The sequence below is a fragment of the Phascolarctos cinereus genome, unplaced genomic scaffold, assembly GCF_003287225.1.
Source record: "Phascolarctos cinereus isolate Bilbo 61053 unplaced genomic scaffold, phaCin_HiC Scaffold_726;HRSCAF=1367, whole genome shotgun sequence".
NCBI classification, from domain to species: Eukaryota; Metazoa; Chordata; class Mammalia; order Diprotodontia; family Phascolarctidae; genus Phascolarctos; species Phascolarctos cinereus.
The window spans coordinates 228,685,871-228,706,258 of NW_027556098.1; the positions used below are offsets into that span (position 1 = coordinate 228,685,871).

Below are 20,388 nucleotides of genomic sequence, written 5' to 3' on the forward strand. Positions count from 1 at the left end.
AGAGAAACTCAGACACTAATGTGAGAGAAGTGGATTGGATGGGTTAGAGAAGGGAAGAAGTCATTTTCTTCTAATGCAGATCTGACCATGTGATTCCTCTACTCAGTCAAATCCAGTAGCCCCATGCAACCTATAGCAGAAAATAGAAACGCCTTCGTTTAGCTTTTAAAGACCTAGATGCAACCTGGACTGACTTTCTTTCCATGTTCTTTGGGTGTTACTCACCTTTCTTTGCTCTGTGATCCAGTGAAAGTGGCCTTACCTCTGTTCCTCGCACTCAATAGGTCCAATTCCATCTCTTTGCCTTTGCCTTGTCTATTCCTGTTTCCTGGAATATTCTCCCATCTAACCTCTGGCTCATAGTCTCTTACTTCTGGATTACATTTTTTCTGATCCCCCCAGTGCTTAGTGCCCAGCTTCCCAAACTATCTATAACAGAGAGAGAGAGAGAGAGAGAGAGAGAGAGAGAGAGAGAGAGAGAGAGAGAGAGAGAGAGAAGGAAATGGCAAACTACTCTAGGATCTTTGCCAAGAAAACCCAAATGGGGTCACGAAAAGTTGGACATGACTGAAATGACTGAACAACAACAATATATTTGTATTTATTCACTCTGTATTTGTATGTGTACCTGTTGTATCCCCCATTAGAATATAAGCTCAGTGTGAATATGGATTGCTTTGTTCTCTGTACTTGTCGCCTTGGCACCCAGCTTAGTGCTTGGCACACTGGAGGTGCTTACTAAATACTTGTCTTAATATTTTTGCTAATTATTATTATAGATCTAGAGTTAGAAGGGATTGTAGAGGTCAAATGGAGGCCATTTTGCAGATGAAGAAACTAAAGCCCATAAAGGTTAAGTCAAATTGCCCAAGATGGCAGAAGTACTAAGTAGCAGGGCTTTAATGTGAACCCAAGTCCAGTGATATCAGCTTTGGCACTTGTCCAGACACTGTGCCATCTGCTTCCTTCGGTATTGTTTCTATACTTCTGAAATACTACAAATGCTGGCAATACTTGGATATTTGTGGCCTGGGCAAAGCTTAATGACACTTCCTTCATTACGATTCTGAGCTGCCTAGAGACCATAATAGGAGAAAAGCTGAGCTCCTCAAACACTTCATATCCATCTTTTATAAGAGACCTGAAAAAAGGAATTTCCCATTAGATAAGGAGACTAAAATGTTTTTGGAAGAGTTGTTCTTAGCTGTTTTTAAAGATTAAGCATTAAAAGAACACCATCATGGGGTTGATGAACTTCTCTGGGCTGTCCTGGGTTTTAAAAAATTCTTTTTTTAGGCTACACTGTCTCCATGAGTGCAAGTAGTAGCAAAAACAAATTTTTTAAAAAATCTTCCCTTTTCTTCTGAATCTTAGGAGGATTTAAGAATAAACCCACTCTGTCCTGAGACAAAGTAACTGAAATATAATGAAGTTGAAGAGGTGCTTCATAAGTTTTGTGAAAAGATGTCAGCTGGGAATTATGTGCCTAGATTGAGGAGTCTCTGAGAGTAGGCGTAGAGATCCAGGATGGGAGGCTGGAAACTAATGGTGCCTTCAGGGGATTGAATATGGAAGCACATGTGGCTTCAGTGACATCAGGAAGGGTTGAAAAAGCTGAGACAGCAGGAGCAGATCAGGGAAGCTGAGCTTTGCCAAGAAGAGAGAAGGGACTGAAATCGAAGAAGAAATTGGGGCTCAAATTGGGACCTGGTTTCCTTGAGGGTGAAGAGCTTTGAGAGAAGTTCAAGTTCAGACGTGGGGTAGGGTGTGTGGAAGGGTTGACTTGTAAGGAAAGGCAACTTGATCCAGAGGATGTAGGGGTGGGAAGACTTAGCCGACCTGGTCCTGAATCCCAAATCCTGAAACAGGCTGAGCAATGTTTGAATCTGATTCAAGCCAAATTGTATAATGTGAGACTTTATATTTGAAGCTTATTGGATTCAAATATGGTTTTTTCCTCCAAGATTCCCTCTAACTAAAGTAAAATGATTTGAGGACTTGAAAAAATGTCTGTGTATGAAGAATAGTGGGCACTGTGAGGGAAGGACACAACAGGAGGGGTAAAAGGAAAAACTTGTGTATCCTGGGGCTATCCCATTTTCTTTTACTGAAATTATTATACTTTGAATTTTATTTAGGAGGAGTTCACACTTCTTTTTTAGGAAGTTGCAGCCTAGGCTCTGTAAGCCTGTGCTAACATATTGAGTAGAAGACAATCAAATTACTGTTACCACAATTTTCTTTTCAATCAATCAACAAGTATTTATTAAGCATCGATCATGGGCCAGTCACTGTACTAAGCACAAAGGATATCAAGATAAAGTTGTTCCTGTCCTCAAGGAATTTACCTTCTATCAAAAGACAGCATATACATGTAAACATATGCCCTCCCAAAGGCATATACAAAATAAATTCTTCTGAATATTTTGTTTGGAGGCAAATTCCCCCTACTCCTAAGGGTGGTAGCAACAGCAGGACCAACTAGGTATCCTTCTGTGTGAGAGCTGTCCTGTCCTGCATTTCAGCACACAAGCAGTGTCCTGATTTCAGTCTCTCCCATACATAAATAGCCTCCATCTTTCCCCCCAGTCCCTGCTCTTTCATTTGCAGGTAGAGAAGAATAATAGTCGATATGAAAGAGTCCTTTGGGAGGAAGAGATCGGCTATGGTGATATATAAAGAGAATCTTCCTTTCTCACCTCTCCCCCAAAATGCAGTTTTTATACTTTATGCGTGAAAGTATCAAAAAGTCACTTAAAGTTAAGCACCCCAAATGTCATCTCCATGTACACTTTTTAATACAATGTTCCTCATCGCCCTACAAATGAAACGTAAATGAACAGTATTGGGGGGGGTAAGAAGGTGTTTTTATGATGATGATATTATGTACGTCAGTTGAAACATTCTTAGTGTCCTTAGACACTACTGAGAGATAGAATTTTACAAACTGTTATTCATTGTCTTGACAGGCTGGGGCTAAAAATCCTATTGTTAGGGTATTTATTATTGATGCCACTTATCCTGGATATGTAGGTCCCAGAGAAGTGCCTGTTCCTGCAATGATTTCATCAAGGTACTGTATTCTCTGATTCTTCTTACCTTTATTGAAATTATTGTGCTTTGGATTTTGTTAAGGAATTCATCGCTCAGTTTTGAAAGTTATAATCTAGGGTTTGTCAGTTTGTGTTAATGTCTAGAGAAGTTAAAAAAAAAAACCAACCCTGTGACCATTAAGTTTCTTTTCAAACAATCAATCAGCAAGCATTTCTTAAACATCGATGATATACTAGACAATGAGGATACCAAGCCAAAACTGAAACTGCCCATGGCCTAAAAGAGTTTAAATTCTACAAATAGAGGCTACAATGTGTACATATATAAACTATATTTTAAAAAGTTATCCAAGATATATGCCAAATAAATTTTCCCTGAATATAGCACAACTCTGAGTTAACTCCCCTGTCCCACCTTACGCTTGTTGGCTGGGTTGGGGGGAAGGGACTATCCCAAGTTCAAGGTACTCTGTGGGTTTGCCCTTTGAAAAGTATAGTTCATGAGTCCCTATCAGTGTGTTTACCATTAGTGATCACTGATAGGACAGAATTAGCTCAAATCAAAACATTTGCTTATTAACATTGCATGAACAGTAGTAACAAAACAGTCTCTCCCAAAACTTGGAGTTCATTCTTCCACAACTACACACAGCATCAGTGGGCAAAGTGAGCACATACATAGATCACACTAGCATAGAGGCACAGAAATATATATACTAGGCAACTCACACCTTTGATACCACAGGTTCCCTATATCCTTTATTTGCTTGTGGTCATCTTCCTGCTGTTCCCTCTTAAGTACAGAATTTCTGACAGATGGGATATTCATCTAAGCTCCTTGGGTCTACTCCTTCCTGGGCATAGGGCCTGTTATTGGGTGAGTAGGTTCTCTCCAAAATTCCATAGCTAATGAGAGAAGGAGGAGAGAGAACTGCCCCCACCCCCACAGTTGAATTCTTTCACAGCTGGCTGTCTTCTGAAGGCCAGAACTTGCAATCCTTACATCTGTCTTCTGCTTCAAATGACCTTGCTGGACTTCCTGGAGAATGTATTTTGCTTTTTAAAGGGTTACCAGGACAGTGACTGAACCTTTAGCCAACCAATGATTCTCTGTGCTCTTATTCCATCATTTGAAAGGAGAAGGCCTTCATTTAAGACCTTTATATCTTGATGCCTCTATTTCGTACTCCTTCAATTCTGCAATTTTATCACCTGGACTTAAGGGAAATCAAATTAATGATCAGATACCCTACCCCTCCCCAACCCCAGGCCATCCCACACCACCTCAGTATTGTATGAGAGGCACCATAAGATAGTGGCTAGAAAGCTGGCCTTGGAATCAGGAAATCTTATGTTCCTCTAACACATACTAATTACAATTCAATAGATAATGTGCTAAACCTGCAATCAGGAAGACCTGAGTTCAAATAGTACAAGACACTTACTAACTGGATAAAACAAGATGGTATTTGTAAATTGCTTTGCACACCTAAAGGTGCTATATATTTTATTGTTTATTGTGTGACCATGGGCAAATCACTTAGCTCCTAACTGCCATAAGCAACTATCCAAAAATACAACTTTCAGAAAAGTTGGTAATCTAGACCAGTGGGCATAATTTTCACACCAGGAATACTCCGCAGGTATGAAATCACAGATATAGATTAAAAAAATGAGACTATATATTTAGATGGTAGTGCCTTATAAAATAGTCATTAATTGCTAATCAATTAATAATTAGCTACTAATCACAAATATCAACCATCTTATAAAACAAATGAAAAGATCATTGGACTAAGAGACAAGATATCAGGTTTTCAGGGCTGGCACTGTCATAAACTAGTTATATGATTTTAGGCAAGTAGCAAATTCTGCAGTCCTCAGTTTCCTCATCTGTAAAATGAGAGTTATACTAAATGATGTCTATGGTCCCTTTTGATTCTAACATTCTGTGATTCTTCACATCAATATTCTCTATTGTTATATCTACATAGTGTTGCTGTAGTATAGTTGTTCAATTCAAAACAGTTGAAAACAGGAATTTGACATTTTCAAATGGAAAAATTTGAAAAAAAAATTGAAAAGCAAAAAATCCAGGGTCCCAACTGTCATACCAAAATAGCTAGTTTGTTTGATTTTTTTAACCTACTGAATAAATCTCTAGTTTTAACATTATTTCTTAAATTCTTTCCCCAAAAACAATTCCTTGAAGCAAACTAGTGGATGTAATATAGTGGTGTCAATTTCCAATAGAAAGGGATCCTGATCCCTATGGCAGCATACTGACTTGGAAAACCACAAATTAACATTATCTGCATTGGAGTATATTTTTATTTATTTAGTTAAACATTTCCAATTACATTTTAGTCTGGTTAAGCCTCAGTGGGGAGTTTTGCTGGCCTAGTTTGACATCTCTGGTATAACAGAGCATTAGACTTGGACAGAGGAAGACCTGAGTCTGACATCTCCTCTGAGACATTTACTAGCTATGTGTCCCTGAATCACTTAATCACTCTCAGCCTCAATTTATTCATCTGTAAAATGGGGTTAGTAAAGGCACTTGTGTCACAGGGTTGATGTGAAGATCAAATGAGACAGGATATGTGAAGGACTTTGCAAACCTTTAAATTCAATATGCATTCTAGCATTCTATGCATTCTAGCTATATTGTTGTCATTGTCATTGTGCTCATCCCTGGCCGGTTTACCCAAGAGAACACAGTACATGGCAAAAGTTTCCTGTGGACATCAATTTTCCTGGCAATGCCACTTAGTCACTGTGTGACTTTAGACAAATCATTTAACCATCTTTGGACCTTCCTTTACTCATATACAAAATGAGGAGGCTGAACCATAACACAGATTTAAAACTGAAAGGGAAATTGGAGGTCATATAGTCTAATCCTCTCCTTTTACAGGGTTGTTGAAACAAAGGACTTTAAAGGATAGCTGACTTTCCCAACTCAGATGGTAGTAAGTTGCCTAGCAAGAATTTGAACCCATGTCCTCTGGCTTGAGAACCAGCTCTCTTTCTACTCTCCCATATAGTCTCTAAGATTCCTTTTGCCTCTAATTTATGATCCTTTGATCTTGTCATATCTAATAAATATCCCATTAACACCACCTTTTCAAAATGGGTATGCCAACAACAGTTATATTATTATATTCCCCTATGATTATAACTGTGATTTCATAATCTGGTCCAAATGATAACTGTCCATTTTGTTTTATTTACAGTGACTATTATTTTAGTTGGCTCACATGGGTAGCAGATGAACGAGTATGTTTGCAATGGCTAAAACGAGTCCAAAATGTTACAGTGCTGTCCATATGTGACTTCATAGAAAACACAAGACTGGGAGTGTCCAAAGGTATAGTACATCAAAACCATTATTTATTTTATTAAAATGAATATGCAAAGCCAGAGATTTCTATAGCTAATGTTTATTATAAGGTTAGATTACTTGGCACTGTACAAAAAAAAAGTCTCACGTTACAAATTCACTATTTTTCTGAAATAATATATAACATAAGTCCAATACTTATTCTAGGTACTATCCATCAAGGTAAAAATGTAATACATATAAAAGTAGAATTTAGAAAGGTGATAGACAAAAGGATAAAATGTACTTACTTGGACAGTTAGGAATCTGAAATTGAAATAAGGTCAGAGATGAAATCTTATGGAAGAAGGGTAGAAAAATAAAAGACAAGAAAAGAAATTAGGGCAAAGTAGGAAAGGATGATGCAGAGGAGCCTTTTTGACAAATACATGATAATGAAAAAGAAGATTGGGGAGGAGATGAAATAAAATGGTTTCTAAGTTTGATTCAAGAGAGAAGAAGAGAAAGAAAGAAAGAAAGAAAGAAAGAAAGAAAGAAAGAAAGAAAGAAAGAAAGAAAGAAGAAAGAAAGAAAGAAAGAAAGAAAGAAAGAAGAAGAAAGAAAGAAAGAAAGAAAGAAAGAAAGAAAGAAAGAAAGAAAGAAAGAAAGAAAGAAAGAAAGAAAGAAAGAAAGAAAGGGAAAGGCAAGGATACAGGAAAACCTAGAAGTAGAAGGATGTTGATAGTTCATGGAATCTCTAATTTGGAAGAAATGTTTCATTAGGCCAAGTGGAATAAACATTTATGAAGTAAGAAAAAGAAGCAACCTTTGAATTAAAGTAAAACATTTAATTCCATCTAGAAAACAGGACATGTTTTGCAAGGGAAAAGTTATCAGAATTCTATGTAAAAATATTTCAGGTCCTCTAAAAGTCAAAATAACTCAAGCTAAAAATATTTTTTAAATCATTACTTTGTCTGCAAAATACTTCAGTTTTCTGTAAGTTTTTTTTTTTAGCTCAATGTTAAGTGAGATACACATATTTCTTACACATGAGCCTCATTACTATTATGGTCTAAGTTTAAGCTTGCTCTTCCCATGGATGCTGTGTGTATTTGTGGGAAGGTACGAACCCAGTTCTTAGGAGAATGTTTTGTGTTAACTGTCTTTACTATGTTATCTGAGAGTAGTAGTAGTTACCCTCTGGAGACCTAACCTGCCAATTTGAGCTGAAGTTGAGGGATCCTGCTATTTTTTCTTTTCCTTATCCTCTTTTTTTTTTTCAAAAAGCTGGGCCAATTTGCTTTTTGCCCTGTGTAGTTTTCATTTTTGATTTCTTGAAATATAGCTCTGAAAAGACAGGCTTTTAAAAAGCCCATTGTGTTTTAAATGGAGCTATTTGACCTTAAACCCAAATCACTCTGGCTTTCTTTGAATAGCCAATAATAGCCCCAACCCAAGCCTCTGCAGCTCACTGTTTAGGTTTTGATGGCTTCGAATGAGTGTAAATAGCAATTGTTTTCTTTTCTCTTCGTCATGTCACTGGTCCTCTTCAAGAACAAAGGATGAATAACAAAAGAAAATGTAAAGATATCTTTGTTTCAACATAATATTATAGACAGAAAGAGTACGGTATTTTGAAAACACTCATCGCTCCTGTTATGTTTTAGCAGAAACACCTCTGATTTTCCTTATGGAGCTTAGAGTATGTTAAACATAAAGACATTTAGAAATATTGATTGCATTTTGGAGTTTGCATATAGATGTTTGTGGTCATTTACGTATAACATTTATTTAAAGCTTTAGGGTAGGCAGTAAAGACCAAAGTTTCTTAGAAAAACATTTATTAAATTATGAAAATGCGTAGCAACTTTAAAAAACATGTTTTCAAAGACATTTAAAACTTTTGTTTAATAAGTAATGAACATCTTGAAAGATTCATTTTAATGTTATGTCCATAAAATAGATGCTGAAATTCACTAAAGGTCTCATGTTTAGATAATGTCTACTAATGTTCATATTCTGAAACAATTCGGCTTCAAAATGTAGATTTTCTGTGATCAAGTCTTTGGAGAGATCTCAGGACACGCAAGTTGTCAGTGATCCAACAATTGTTTCTTTGACTAATAAGGATATTGGGCCAATAAAAGAATTTAAGGGTTAAATGACCAATATCAATAAAACTCCATGGATATATGAGCTAATTTAGAAAAGCAAGATACCAAGATAACCCAGATCACAAAGTTAGCAATATTGGTTCTTAATAAAAGTTCTAGTTACTCTCTCCATCTTGGAAGACAGACTGAGATTAACACTCAAAGGGCAAAAAATGTCGATGATCAATTTGATGTTAATAATCTCACTGAAATGACAGTCTTACTATGTGTAAATATGCTTTAAAGATGACCCTACCACTGATACATTAAAAAAGATTAACTGGAACATTTTCCGTTTTATGATTATGCATAAAAACAGGATGACTCACAAATTGTTAACTATTTCCTTCCTCAGAGTTGAGAGACTGAGGAAGGAAACAATCTAGCATGGTTCTCACTGTGAGACATGACTATTCTCTAGCTATTATTATACACTAAGCACTTAAATTGCATCAGATCTCCACAGGATGTTGAAATGGACATGAGTCCTTGCTCTTTAGGAGAAAAGACGTCAATACATTGGCAACCATGGAGAAAAAAGTAACAAAATGTGTATAGTAAGAGCCAACATTTCAAATATAACTATGCTTCAAATGACTTTTTTAAATGCTCATTTAGATCATTTTCAAATTCTTATTGGAAGTTAGTCACCCAGTATAATGCCTTGCACATAGTCAATAAAAGTGATTTAATTTCCATTTTTAAGAATGTTAAATCTAGTGATCATCATTGTAATGAAATCCTTAATGTCTTATTTTGTTATTCAGAGCCAGCAGCACATAGAAGAAAGCAGAACCGGATGGGCTGGTGGAGTATGGTTTTGCTCTTTACCTTAATATTTTCATGAAATTTGACAGATACTCAGCTATCAAAGGAATTTTTGAAATGTATCCAAACTGGCATTACTTGTTTTCATAGACACATTTAAAGGTAAAAAGCACAAAGGAAGTAATTCCTTAAGCAATTTTGTGCCAGATAATTTCAAAATTTGAAAAGCACATCTTCAGAATGAGATTTCAGGCCCTATATTTTAGGGGTATATTGGAAGTAAGAATGATGCCTCATGCCATAACCTTAATTTCTTCACCTGAACATGCGTTTCCAAACTCTTCTTCCTGAACCCACCTAAAAATTATTGTAAAAGAGAGGAAAATTAACAGAACTGAAATATTGTGAGATTCCTGGTATACATCAGACATCTGAGATATTTTTAATAATTTTGACTTATTAATAAGGTAAAAAAAGCAAATAGGATTTTTACAGGAAATTGATTGGACAGGTGGTTTATAGAGAATAGTTCTTTCTTAAGAAAGTTCTTTAAAAATAGCTCTTTTCTCTATTAAATTCCATGCAACCTGGACTGAAAATGTTTTTTTTTTTTTAATGAAGCCCAGAAGAAAGGTAAGTATTCTAATATTCATGAGTGCTCAAAATCAGCTTTTGTGTTTATTGTGATCTTTTTTGTTCAGCTTCTTTGGGTAGTTTTTGATCCCTGGATCTAAGTAGATCCAGAGGGGAAACTGTGTTATGATCATCTCCACTGTATCTCATTGGAAGTCACCTATCCCTGATAAGCATCACAAGATACATTTGAACTCACCTGAAAAGCAGGATAAAGATGCTAACTTGTACCCACAGAAGTGGACTTATATTCAAGTAATAGCTGAATAGGAAGGCTGCTTATGTACTATGTGGACACATTAGGCTGCATAAAGGAAACTCTCAGCACCCTTAGCACACTAATTCAGAATACGTGGATAATGAAGATCTAAAAATCATTCATACGGTGAAATGCTTTGTACATATGGAAACTTACAACAGGCAAGATGGCAGTTAAATTATAAATTAAGATCTGACAAAATTAATTCAAAAGTCACTCACTTATACCTTCAGATTCAGTTTTTCCCATTATTTTCCCATTATAAAAAAGGACTTTCATAAAAATTTATCCAATTCATATATTACATACACATAATAAATTCCATTTAATATATCTACAATACATCCCTGAACGTATAGGGAAGTTATTCAGGAAAAGAATGCGTCTTGTCGAATTCATACTCTGATACATTATGACACATATTCCTGGCTTTAGTCAGATGACCTGGGTTCAAATTCTGCCTCTGAAGTTTTCTACCTGCATGAGTTCACACAAGCCACTTAACCTGCTCGGACCTCAGTTTCCTCATCTGTAAAATGAGACAAATGGACTAGCTGAACTTCGAGATCCAGACTTTAGGGCGGCATTTGTCTTTTAATCCCCAGTGCTAGCACAATGCTTTGCTGACAGACGACTCTTAGGCTTGTCACACTAAATGGGAAGAAATCAGTAAAAGAATGGCCTACTTTAAGATTCTTATTATATTCTTGGTTACTCTCAAATGGACTTCCTAGATTTAGCAGATATGGAAAATATACTTCCTAAGTAATCCTGTCAGAAGTTCAGAATATGAGGGTGTCTGGTAAAGACGACAAAAAATGGAGCTCTTTGTCTTACACATTCCTTATGTTTGTTTAAAAAGAAGTTGCATTTTTACATATATACTCCATGTGCTATTATCTTACATTTCACCCTGTTCATAGCCCAAAGCAAAAAAAACTAGTCACTTTTATTTAAGTAAATTTAAAATACATTTTTAAATGTTAGATCAACAATTTTAAACATTTTTATTTAGAATTCAAATTCTCTTCCTCCCACCATCCTTTCCCCACCCATTGAGAAGGCAAGAAATATAATATCCATTATACACATGAAATAATACAAAACATATTTCTGCAATAGTCACGTTCTGGGGAGAAAAGCAAGGAAAATAAAGAAAGGTGGGAAATATGCTTCAATATACAATCTGAATCCATTACTTCTCTATCTGGAGATAGACAGTACTTTCCATCATGAGTTCTTTGGAGTTGTGGTATTGATCATAGTTACTAAGTTTTCCACAATTGATTATCTTTATAATATTGCTGTTGCTTTGTACGTTGTTCTCCTGTTTTGCTCACTTCACTTAGCAGCAGTTCATATAAGTCTTCCCAGGTTTTAAACTGCATCAGTTCATGGTTTGTTTGTTTGTTTTTTTCCTGAAATCATCTTGCCCTTCATTTCTTTTTTTTTTTTTTTTGCTTTTTGGTGAGGCAATCGGGGGTTAAATGGCTTGCCCAGCGTCACACAGCTAGTAAGTGTCAAGTATCTGAAGCTAGATTTGAACTCAGGTCCTCCTGACTCTAAGGCTGGAGCTCTATCCACTGTGCCACCTAGATGCCCCCTTTCTCTTCATTTCTTATAACACAACAGTATTCCATTGCAATCATACCTAAACTTGTTCAGCCATTCCCTTAATTTCCAATTCTTTGCCACCACAAAAAGAGCTTCTAGAAATATTTTTGTACAAATAGGTCTTTTTCCTTTAAAAAAAAAAACTCTTTGCCATATAGACCTAGTAATAGTATTGTTCAAAGGGTATGGAGAATTTTATAGCCTTTTGAGGTACAGTTCCAAATTACTCTCCAGAATGGTTGGATCAGTTCAGAACTCCACCAACAGTGCATCAGTGTCCCAATTTTCCCATCTCCAATATTTGTCATTTTCCTTTTCTATCAGATTAGCCAATCTTATGGATGTGAGGTAGTACCTTAGGATTGTTTTAAATTGCATTTCTCTAATCTACAGTGATTTAGAGCATTTTTTCCATATGATTATAGATCATTTTAATTTTTTTTTTTTCTGAAAACTGCCAGCTCATATCCTTTGACCATTTATCAATTAGGGACAAGATTTTGGATTTCAGAAACTTTTAATTAATCTTGTCCTCTCAAGGAAACATGCAAAGGATCACAGATTTAGACCTAAAGCATCCCTTATCAATCATCACCTAGTCTCACATTCTCATTTTACAAAAGAGAAAACTGAATTCCAGAAAAAAACTTGGCTAGAGAATCATAGAGAATCAGAACAAAGATTCTGACTCCAAATCCACTATGTGCTTCCCCACCATAGTATTGTATGTGTATATACACATATGTGTATATAATGTGTATGAATATGCATATACTATATTTCATAGCAAGGTATTATTTCCTATTATACATTTTAAAATTATCTTAGTTGATGTGACTTTAGGATAAAGCATAAAATTTTAGCATTAGAATGGATCTTAGAGATGATTAAATATAAAGCCCTCATTTTATAAGTTACATTATATTTGATAGATGAGAAAATGACACAGAGATATTAAGTTACTGATATATGGTCAGATGGCTATCATAGAGTCAAGAGTTGAATCCAGATATTTTGCTTGACGGTTCAGGACTCTTTCCATTAATAATGATGATGATGATAGCTATCATTTATATAGCTCTTCAAGGTTCACAAAGTGCTTTTCAAATATTATCTAATTTTATCCTCACAACAACCCTGAGAGGTAGATACTGTTATATTTTACAGATGAGGAAACTGAGAGGAATAGAAGCTAAGGGATGTGCTCAGGTCACACAGCTATAATAAGCTTTTAAGGCTAGATTTCAGCTAGGTCTTCCTGACTCCTGCCATGGAACTTTATGTTGTCCAAGATCCCTATTTGGGGTTAATATAATACCAAACAATTCAGAGCAAAAGCATCAAACCAGCTATTTTCTTGATGTTGTACTAGAGGAAAAACAAACAAACAAAAAACTTGGTTATGACTTTTTTTTCAACTTTTTAGTAAGTTGTTTTATTGTTATGTGGCAACAGCCTAAAAAGAGGAGGAGATTAGTCAAGTTATCTAGAATGCCAGCCCTTGAATTTGGAAGAGGAGGCAACTAGGTGGTGCAGTCACTAGAGTGCTGGGCCTGAAGTCAGGAAGACCTGAGCTCAAATCCAGCCTCAGACTTTTACTATGTGACCTTGGACAGGTCACTTAACCCTTTATCTCAGTTTCCTCATCTGTAAAATAAGCTGGAGAAGGAAATGGCAAATCACTCCAGTATCTTTGCTAAGAAAACCCCAAATGGGGTCATGAACAGTTGGACATGACTGAAGTGACCGAACGATAACGACAAAAATGATTTGAAGCATAATGTTTAGATCAATAAAATACTTTGATAATTTATACAAAACATTACCTGGCTTACACTTCCAACAAAGCCTGTAGGTTTAAGCAAAGTGGATATTTTTCTGGATGTTTCTAAGTCTCACTTTGATTAAATGTAGATTGAGGTTAGCCATTAATTAGGTTGAAAGAACTAGGACTTTTACCTCTCTTATTTCTTTCCTTCACTTGTATCAATTACAATCTTGAGTCATGCCATGTGTAAGCACTCCTCCTTAGCAAGCAAGCAATAAATAAAGGCTCATAAACTTTTACATCCAGATGCACAAATTATCAAGAAATCTGACCCTGACAAATGACTCAATTGAAGAGGCTGTGTCATGGTTTGCTTTGAGTAAGATCTTGATCTGGGTGCTTATCTAGGGCACAGGTGTGACTCACTGGGTAGCCACCTTTAATGCAAAATGCATTATGGACTCCTGCTCTTCAAATGTGAACTCGGAAATATTTCACACTCTCTTTACTGCACCTGAGTTACCTGCTCAGCTAAAGTATTGTTTACTTAGATGTGTGCATTGGAAAGAGAGAAGAAGATAACACAATCTTTGCTTAACATAAATGCTCTTTCTGTTTTCCTGATTCCTAATTCTTGGCACCAAACTCTACACCATTTTTCACTTAACAGCATTATAAAGTTATATCAGTACTGTTTTCACCTCCTCAGAGAAATAACTCACTGAAAGGGCTACAAAAAAACTTTTTACTCGTCTTTACCACCAAATGTCCTGAAATATTTTGAGACCATTTAATATTCAAGTCAATGCTTTTCTCTCTTTTTTTCTTTTTCAGAATTCTTTGTTACAAGGGATAGCTCTTTGGGAGTGAAAGGGAGGCATTATATTTAGAAATGAATGGAATGTAAACACAAAAGATAGCAATAAACATTTAAAAGAATTTAGTAGTAAACCACTGGTCTTGATTTTGATGATGGAGCCAATCTGGAAAGAGCCTCTGTTCTTGAAATTGAGGAATCTCCATTAAGAGTTAAAAGTTACTCTGTTAAGAGTTATAAAGAAGCCACAAATAAGGAATTTCTATAATTTGGATCAGTGGGGGTTGCATATTGCAAAATGAAGACTGACCATACCAGAAGACCTCAATCATGAAATGATGGCCACAAAACCGCAACAATAGACATTTCTGAAGTCAATTAAAGAATTAAGTAACCTAGACATCCTAGGATCAGATTTTGAAATGGAAAACACCTCAGAGGTCATCTACTCCAACTCCATTACTTATATGATTTCATAGCAATACCATTTCATATTATAAATAAAAAGAGATCTTAATTGATGTGCCTTAAGAATTTAGCATAAAATTTTGGCTTTGTAATGTATCTTAGAGGTTATCTAACATAAGTAACTCATTTTATAGTTTATATAACATTCTACAGGTGGTCAAATAGCCCAGGGTTATTAAAGACTTGCTGTGGAATTCGATTGTGTAGATTATCCCTGTCCCCAGTTCTTGGAAGAACAAGGAATACCATTTTGTAACTTCTACCCAAGGCAGAACTATCAATCTAGAATTCCTAGAAAATGTGATATCCCTAATATCCCCAATCTATCCCCAAACCTAATAATTTTGGGCAACCCTTAAGTCTCTCTATGTCCTGCAGGGGTGGGTTATGGGATAGAAAATTCCCGGCAGTTACAAGGTAGAGTAAGAGCTGCCCCAGACAATTAGAATAGTACAGAAAATACCAGGCTACCCGATGGCCTTGTAAGAATTGTAGTCTGTTGTCTTCAGTATTTTCATGTCTTTTGTTTGTTTTGTTTTGTTTCTGGGTCTCTCTATCTCACCCAGACTGGAAGTACAATGGCCATTCATGGGCCAATCCCAATAAAGGAATTTTTAACCTTCTCTGTTTTTCTGACCTGGCTGGTTCTCTCCTCCTTAAGTAGTCCAGTGGTTCTCCATTTCCAGAGGCTCACCATATTGGTTATGGATTTAGTGCAGAAGGCCTTTTTGGTTTTAGCCCTGTTGTAGTTCAGAACTCTTTTACTTAAATGATCCACCAGCCTCAGCATCCCCAAACAGCAGAGACTACCATATCTAGGCTTGTTTCAATGTTTCAAAACTGTTTTCATGATGTTATTGGCATAGGCTTGTGACCAGCAAACTATATGACCTGTATACCCTTAATGAAGGATGAGTGCCATGTTTGTTAGACAGATAAATATATTTGACTTTTATCACATTTCAAATACCAAAATAGAGGGAATATAAAGTAAAATAATTAAAATGTCACAAACACAGGCGTTTAATAACTAGCAAATAAGAGCAGGTTAGTCGTCGTGAGTGACTAACAGCTGAAAAATCATTACAAAAAATTCTCTATGTGACAAACAGGATCTCTGATGTATACCATGGATAACCAGGGAAGGCAATGGATTCTAATGTCTGTAAACCTAAGTTCCCATTAACGAAATGGTCTTTATTCCCAGCTATTTCTGACTTAACCACAGTCTCTGTTCGTATCTTTCAGTTCTTTGTCTCAGCACCTGTTTTTGCTTATGACAGCATTTCGTACTACAAAATATTTAGTGATAAGGACGGTTACAAACACATTCACTACATCAATGACACTGTGGTACGTGCCTTCCAAGAACTAGCTCCTCAGAGAGCATTCATTTGAGGCTGCTCAAATAACACTGAGATTTACAGAACATAATGTTTGTCTTTTTATAGGAAAATGCGATACAAATTACAAGTGGCAAATGGGAGGCCATAAACATATTCAAAGTAACGCAGGATTCACTGTGAGTATTCTGTATAGCACGATGTGCGGCTTGTGTTTTTCTTGGTGTTAAGACTGAGCTAAAAATGCTACCGCCTGGTTTCTTTTAGTCTATACCCTTCGAGATTGATTCGTTCCTTGTCATAGTTTAGCATTCTCTGGGCAACTGCCATGGAGTCTAAAAATCTCAGAGCTGGAGGGACCTAAGAGGTCACTGAGACAAGTTCCTTCACCTGGTGGATGAATCCTCAGACATCTGGTCAAGTAGTCGCCACTGGAACACTTCCAATTACAGGGAACTTATTACCTCAAATGGCAGCTCATTCTGTTTTTAGACAGGGCTAATTGTTTGGAAATTCTTCCTTCCTGAACCAAAATCGGACTCCTTGTAATTTTAATCAGTCAACAAGCATTTATTATTTACTGTGAATCTACACATTGATCCTTTCTCCTCTGAAGCAATATAGAAAAAAGCTATAATTTCAGTAAGGCAGTTCTAATTAGAAGCAGTTAGGTTGCACAGTGGATAGAGCATTGGACCTGGAATCTGAAACAACTGAGTTCAAATCCAGTCTTAGACGCTCACTAGCTGTGTGATCTCGGGTAAGTCACTTAATCTCTGCCTCAGTTTCTTCATCTGAAAATGAAATTAATAATCACACCTACTTCCCAGAGTTGTTATTAGGATAAAATGAGATAATATTTGTAAAGAACTTTGAAAACCTTTAAGTGCTATATGAATGCTAGCAATTATTATTTTGTTTTGTTTTGGTCCTTGATCTTTGATTTTTAAGGTCATGTTCATTCCTACCTCCTGGTTTGGAAGCATTTCACCAATGCAGATCGATAACTTACCTGTAATTTACAGTCTTAGAGAATTACCTGGGGCATTGAGAATTTACATGACTTACCGAGGCACACACAGCTCACTTGGGATAGAGGTAGGTTTTGATCCTGGGTCTTCTTGGCATCAAGGCTGGTACTCCCTCTATTTTGCCAGGCTGCCTCTCAAAAAGGGAATATTTTTGAAATAAATACTCAATGAATTATTCTCTTTCAGAAAGAATGTTTGGTAGGTAGCATTTCCCTTTTGATACTTTATAATCTGGGTGAATTAGTCATTATTTCTAATAATTACTGGTAATAGTGAGCTTAAATCATGGGGCAGCGAACAAAAGTATTTTAAATCCATAGAGGAAAATACATTTGTATGGCAGTTCCTTCAAACTGCTACTGTTTTCCACATGGCCATCCCTTGACTCCACCTTTCCCTCTATATCAAGGGTCTGTGGAAGGGGCTGTTCTTAACTATTTTGAGAATGGGTTGTTCTTGAGAATGTTCGTTCAATTTTCACTGCCACCTATTTCATTTAGGCCCATATTACTTCCCAAGAAGGTGACTACAACAGTTTCCTAACTGTTTTCTTCTGTGATCTCTTCAGTATACCATTAACCATCATAAGATTTTGCTTTTGTGAACCCTTCATCAAAAACATATAATACCTTCTTCTAGCCTATCAAATCAAACCCATACTCCTAATTTTGGTATTCAAGGTCCTCCACAAACTCACCCTACCTTACCATTCAAATATCTTGCACTACTTATAAACACATTATCCTCTACTCCAGTCCAAATAGACTTCTCACTGTTTATATATGTCATGCCCTGTGCCTTTGCTCAGGCTGTTTCTTGCATCTGAAATATTCTTGCTTTTTTCTCCCCATATGCCCAAAGCCTATTAATTGTTCAAGTCCAAACTCAAGCCTCACCTCCTCCACCAAGTCTTTCTCTAAGATTCCAACCCACATAAAGCAATTCCTTCTTTAAACTCCTATACTGCTTATCATCTGTCTCCTGCAAATGAGTGCTTCATAAGACAGGGTATCTCAGGAGCGTTTTGGGACACTCTGTATATGCCATAAACATAAAATATCAAAACATTTAAAGCAAATTTATTTGAAGTTAAGTATTCAAATAAGTGCTAACCAAAGATGTTACCTAGTATAATTTATTTTTTATATAATGATAATCATCATCATAATGACAGTAATAGCAGTTAATATTTATATAGTGGCTATTATCTCCCAAGCACTATGCTAAGCATTTTACAATTAATTATTATCTTATTTGGTCCTCACAACAGCCCTGGGAGGTGGGTGCTATTATTATCCCCATTTTACAGATGAGGAAATGGAGGCAAAGTGCAAGTGATCTGTCTAGGGTCACAAAGCTAGTATAGATTTGAACACAGATTGTCCTGACTCCAGGCCTAACGCTGTGTCACCTAGCACTTTGATGGCCCAACAAGCATTTTAGAATCTTGAAAGGTTTCAGCAGCATCATTGTGATCTCGATATAACTATCCAATTATACCATATAGGAACAGAGTTTAAAGAAGAGTTTGGTTAATAGAAAACCAGATAAAAATTAACTTGTACTATGTTATTGCTAACATTACTCTATACTATTAAATCATGGCAGATTTAATGACTTTTGAATGTATTTACAGGTTCTATTCGAGTAATGAATTTGAAGACTACCCTGGGAGGAGGAATATTTACAGGTAAAATTTGTTTGATTCTTTTTATTACCTACATTCACAGATGTTTGAATAAACCTATGCTAGAAAACCAGAACAACAAACAATAAGGAACAATATGATAAAAAAAAATCACAGATATGTAATAAGGAAAAATAAACAAGCAGAAGAGTTGGGTGGGGCCATAAGGAGAAAAAACAATGAAAATAATTCAGCTCAAAATGGTACATTTTCCAAAACAAATAATCTTCAATCAATCAACAAGCATACTAAGTGCCAAAATGTGCCAAGCACTGGGCTAAGTGTTGGGCATAGAGACAAAAGTGTCCCTTTTTTCTAATAGTTCCTGTTTCTAATGAAAATTACACATATAAGCATACACAAAATGTTTCTAATGAATTCCTGTTTCTAATGAAAATTACACGTATAACCATATACTAATGAAAATTACACATATAAGCATATACAAAATAATGAATCATGGCTCTTGCCTAATCATTTATCCTGTCACCTCTCTTGGTCCTACAGCAATCAGTGCATGCTTAGAGGGTCCACAGACCGCCCCTAAGGTCTGTATGTGTTGGGGGCAAGGGAGGAGGTAGGGTAGAAAGGTAAATATTTTTTGCAGGACTCCATCTATATATAAATTTGATTTTAAAATATATTACAAAATTAAAGGGCCCACATGAGGTATGCTAATTTATTGATACAGATTTATAATAGTTCAAGAAGAGGTATTTCCATATTGGTTTCTTGTCCAATCACTGCACATCTAGATGTTTCTTCAAAGTGTTCAGGTGGTGTGGGCCAGCTCAGGCCTGTGAGAGATGATGCAATTGCCTGTTCTTTGGTCTCAGATCTGCCTCGGTAGGTGGACAGGGCTCCCACTTTCAACGTGTAGGTCCCGGAGTTAGTATCATCAGGTATGCAGCGGTTTGAGGGGTTCAGGCAGACTGCAGGAGCTACTGCAGCTATCCCCCCACCCCCTCAGGAATGAGGGGGCATGGGGCCCTGACCTGAACCTGTTCTTTGTTCAGGGCCCAGGAAAGATAGTAGAAGTCAGCGAGGTTCCTGGAGGCAGTCATTGCATCCATCCCTCAGAATCTAAGCCAAAAACCCCAAAGTGGACAGGATATCCAGGGGCACCAGGGGCACCCGACTAAAGTCAAGTGTATAGCCTATTCTAAAATCAGTGGTTAGTGGTGATTTTCTTATCCCAGGTTGGGAAGGTCTCTGAGTAATGGGTCTTGGAGAATCTGCTGCTATCTTCCAAAGCCCACTGGGACAGGGGCCCTTCTTGCCAGAGTACATGAGTGTTACTGCCCATTGCACAGAGCTTACTTGGGAGGAAGAGTAAGGAGAAGAGATGGGAAGGCACATTGCAAATAAGCCATTATATGAGCCAAGACACTCCACAATGTGTGGTAGGAAGCAGAGAAGAGAGCAAGGGCAGAATTTTCTGGTAATTTTCTAATTTTACAACATGCCTA

General features: G+C 36.5%; 1 protein-coding gene across 1 annotated transcript in view; it reads left to right on the forward strand.

Moving 5' to 3' along the window:
* FAP (fibroblast activation protein alpha) overlaps positions 1–20,388 on the forward strand; it is an 89,947-nt gene that overhangs the window by 32,494 nt on the left and 37,065 nt on the right. Inside the window, 7 exon segments of the mRNA XM_021004967.2 lie at positions 2,970–3,073; positions 6,290–6,400; positions 6,402–6,423; positions 9,299–9,343; positions 16,107–16,211; positions 16,310–16,380; positions 18,869–18,922. Of these exon segments, the coding sequence (XP_020860626.1) occupies positions 2,970–3,073; positions 6,290–6,400; positions 6,402–6,423; positions 9,299–9,343; positions 16,107–16,211; positions 16,310–16,380; positions 18,869–18,922 (512 nt within the window).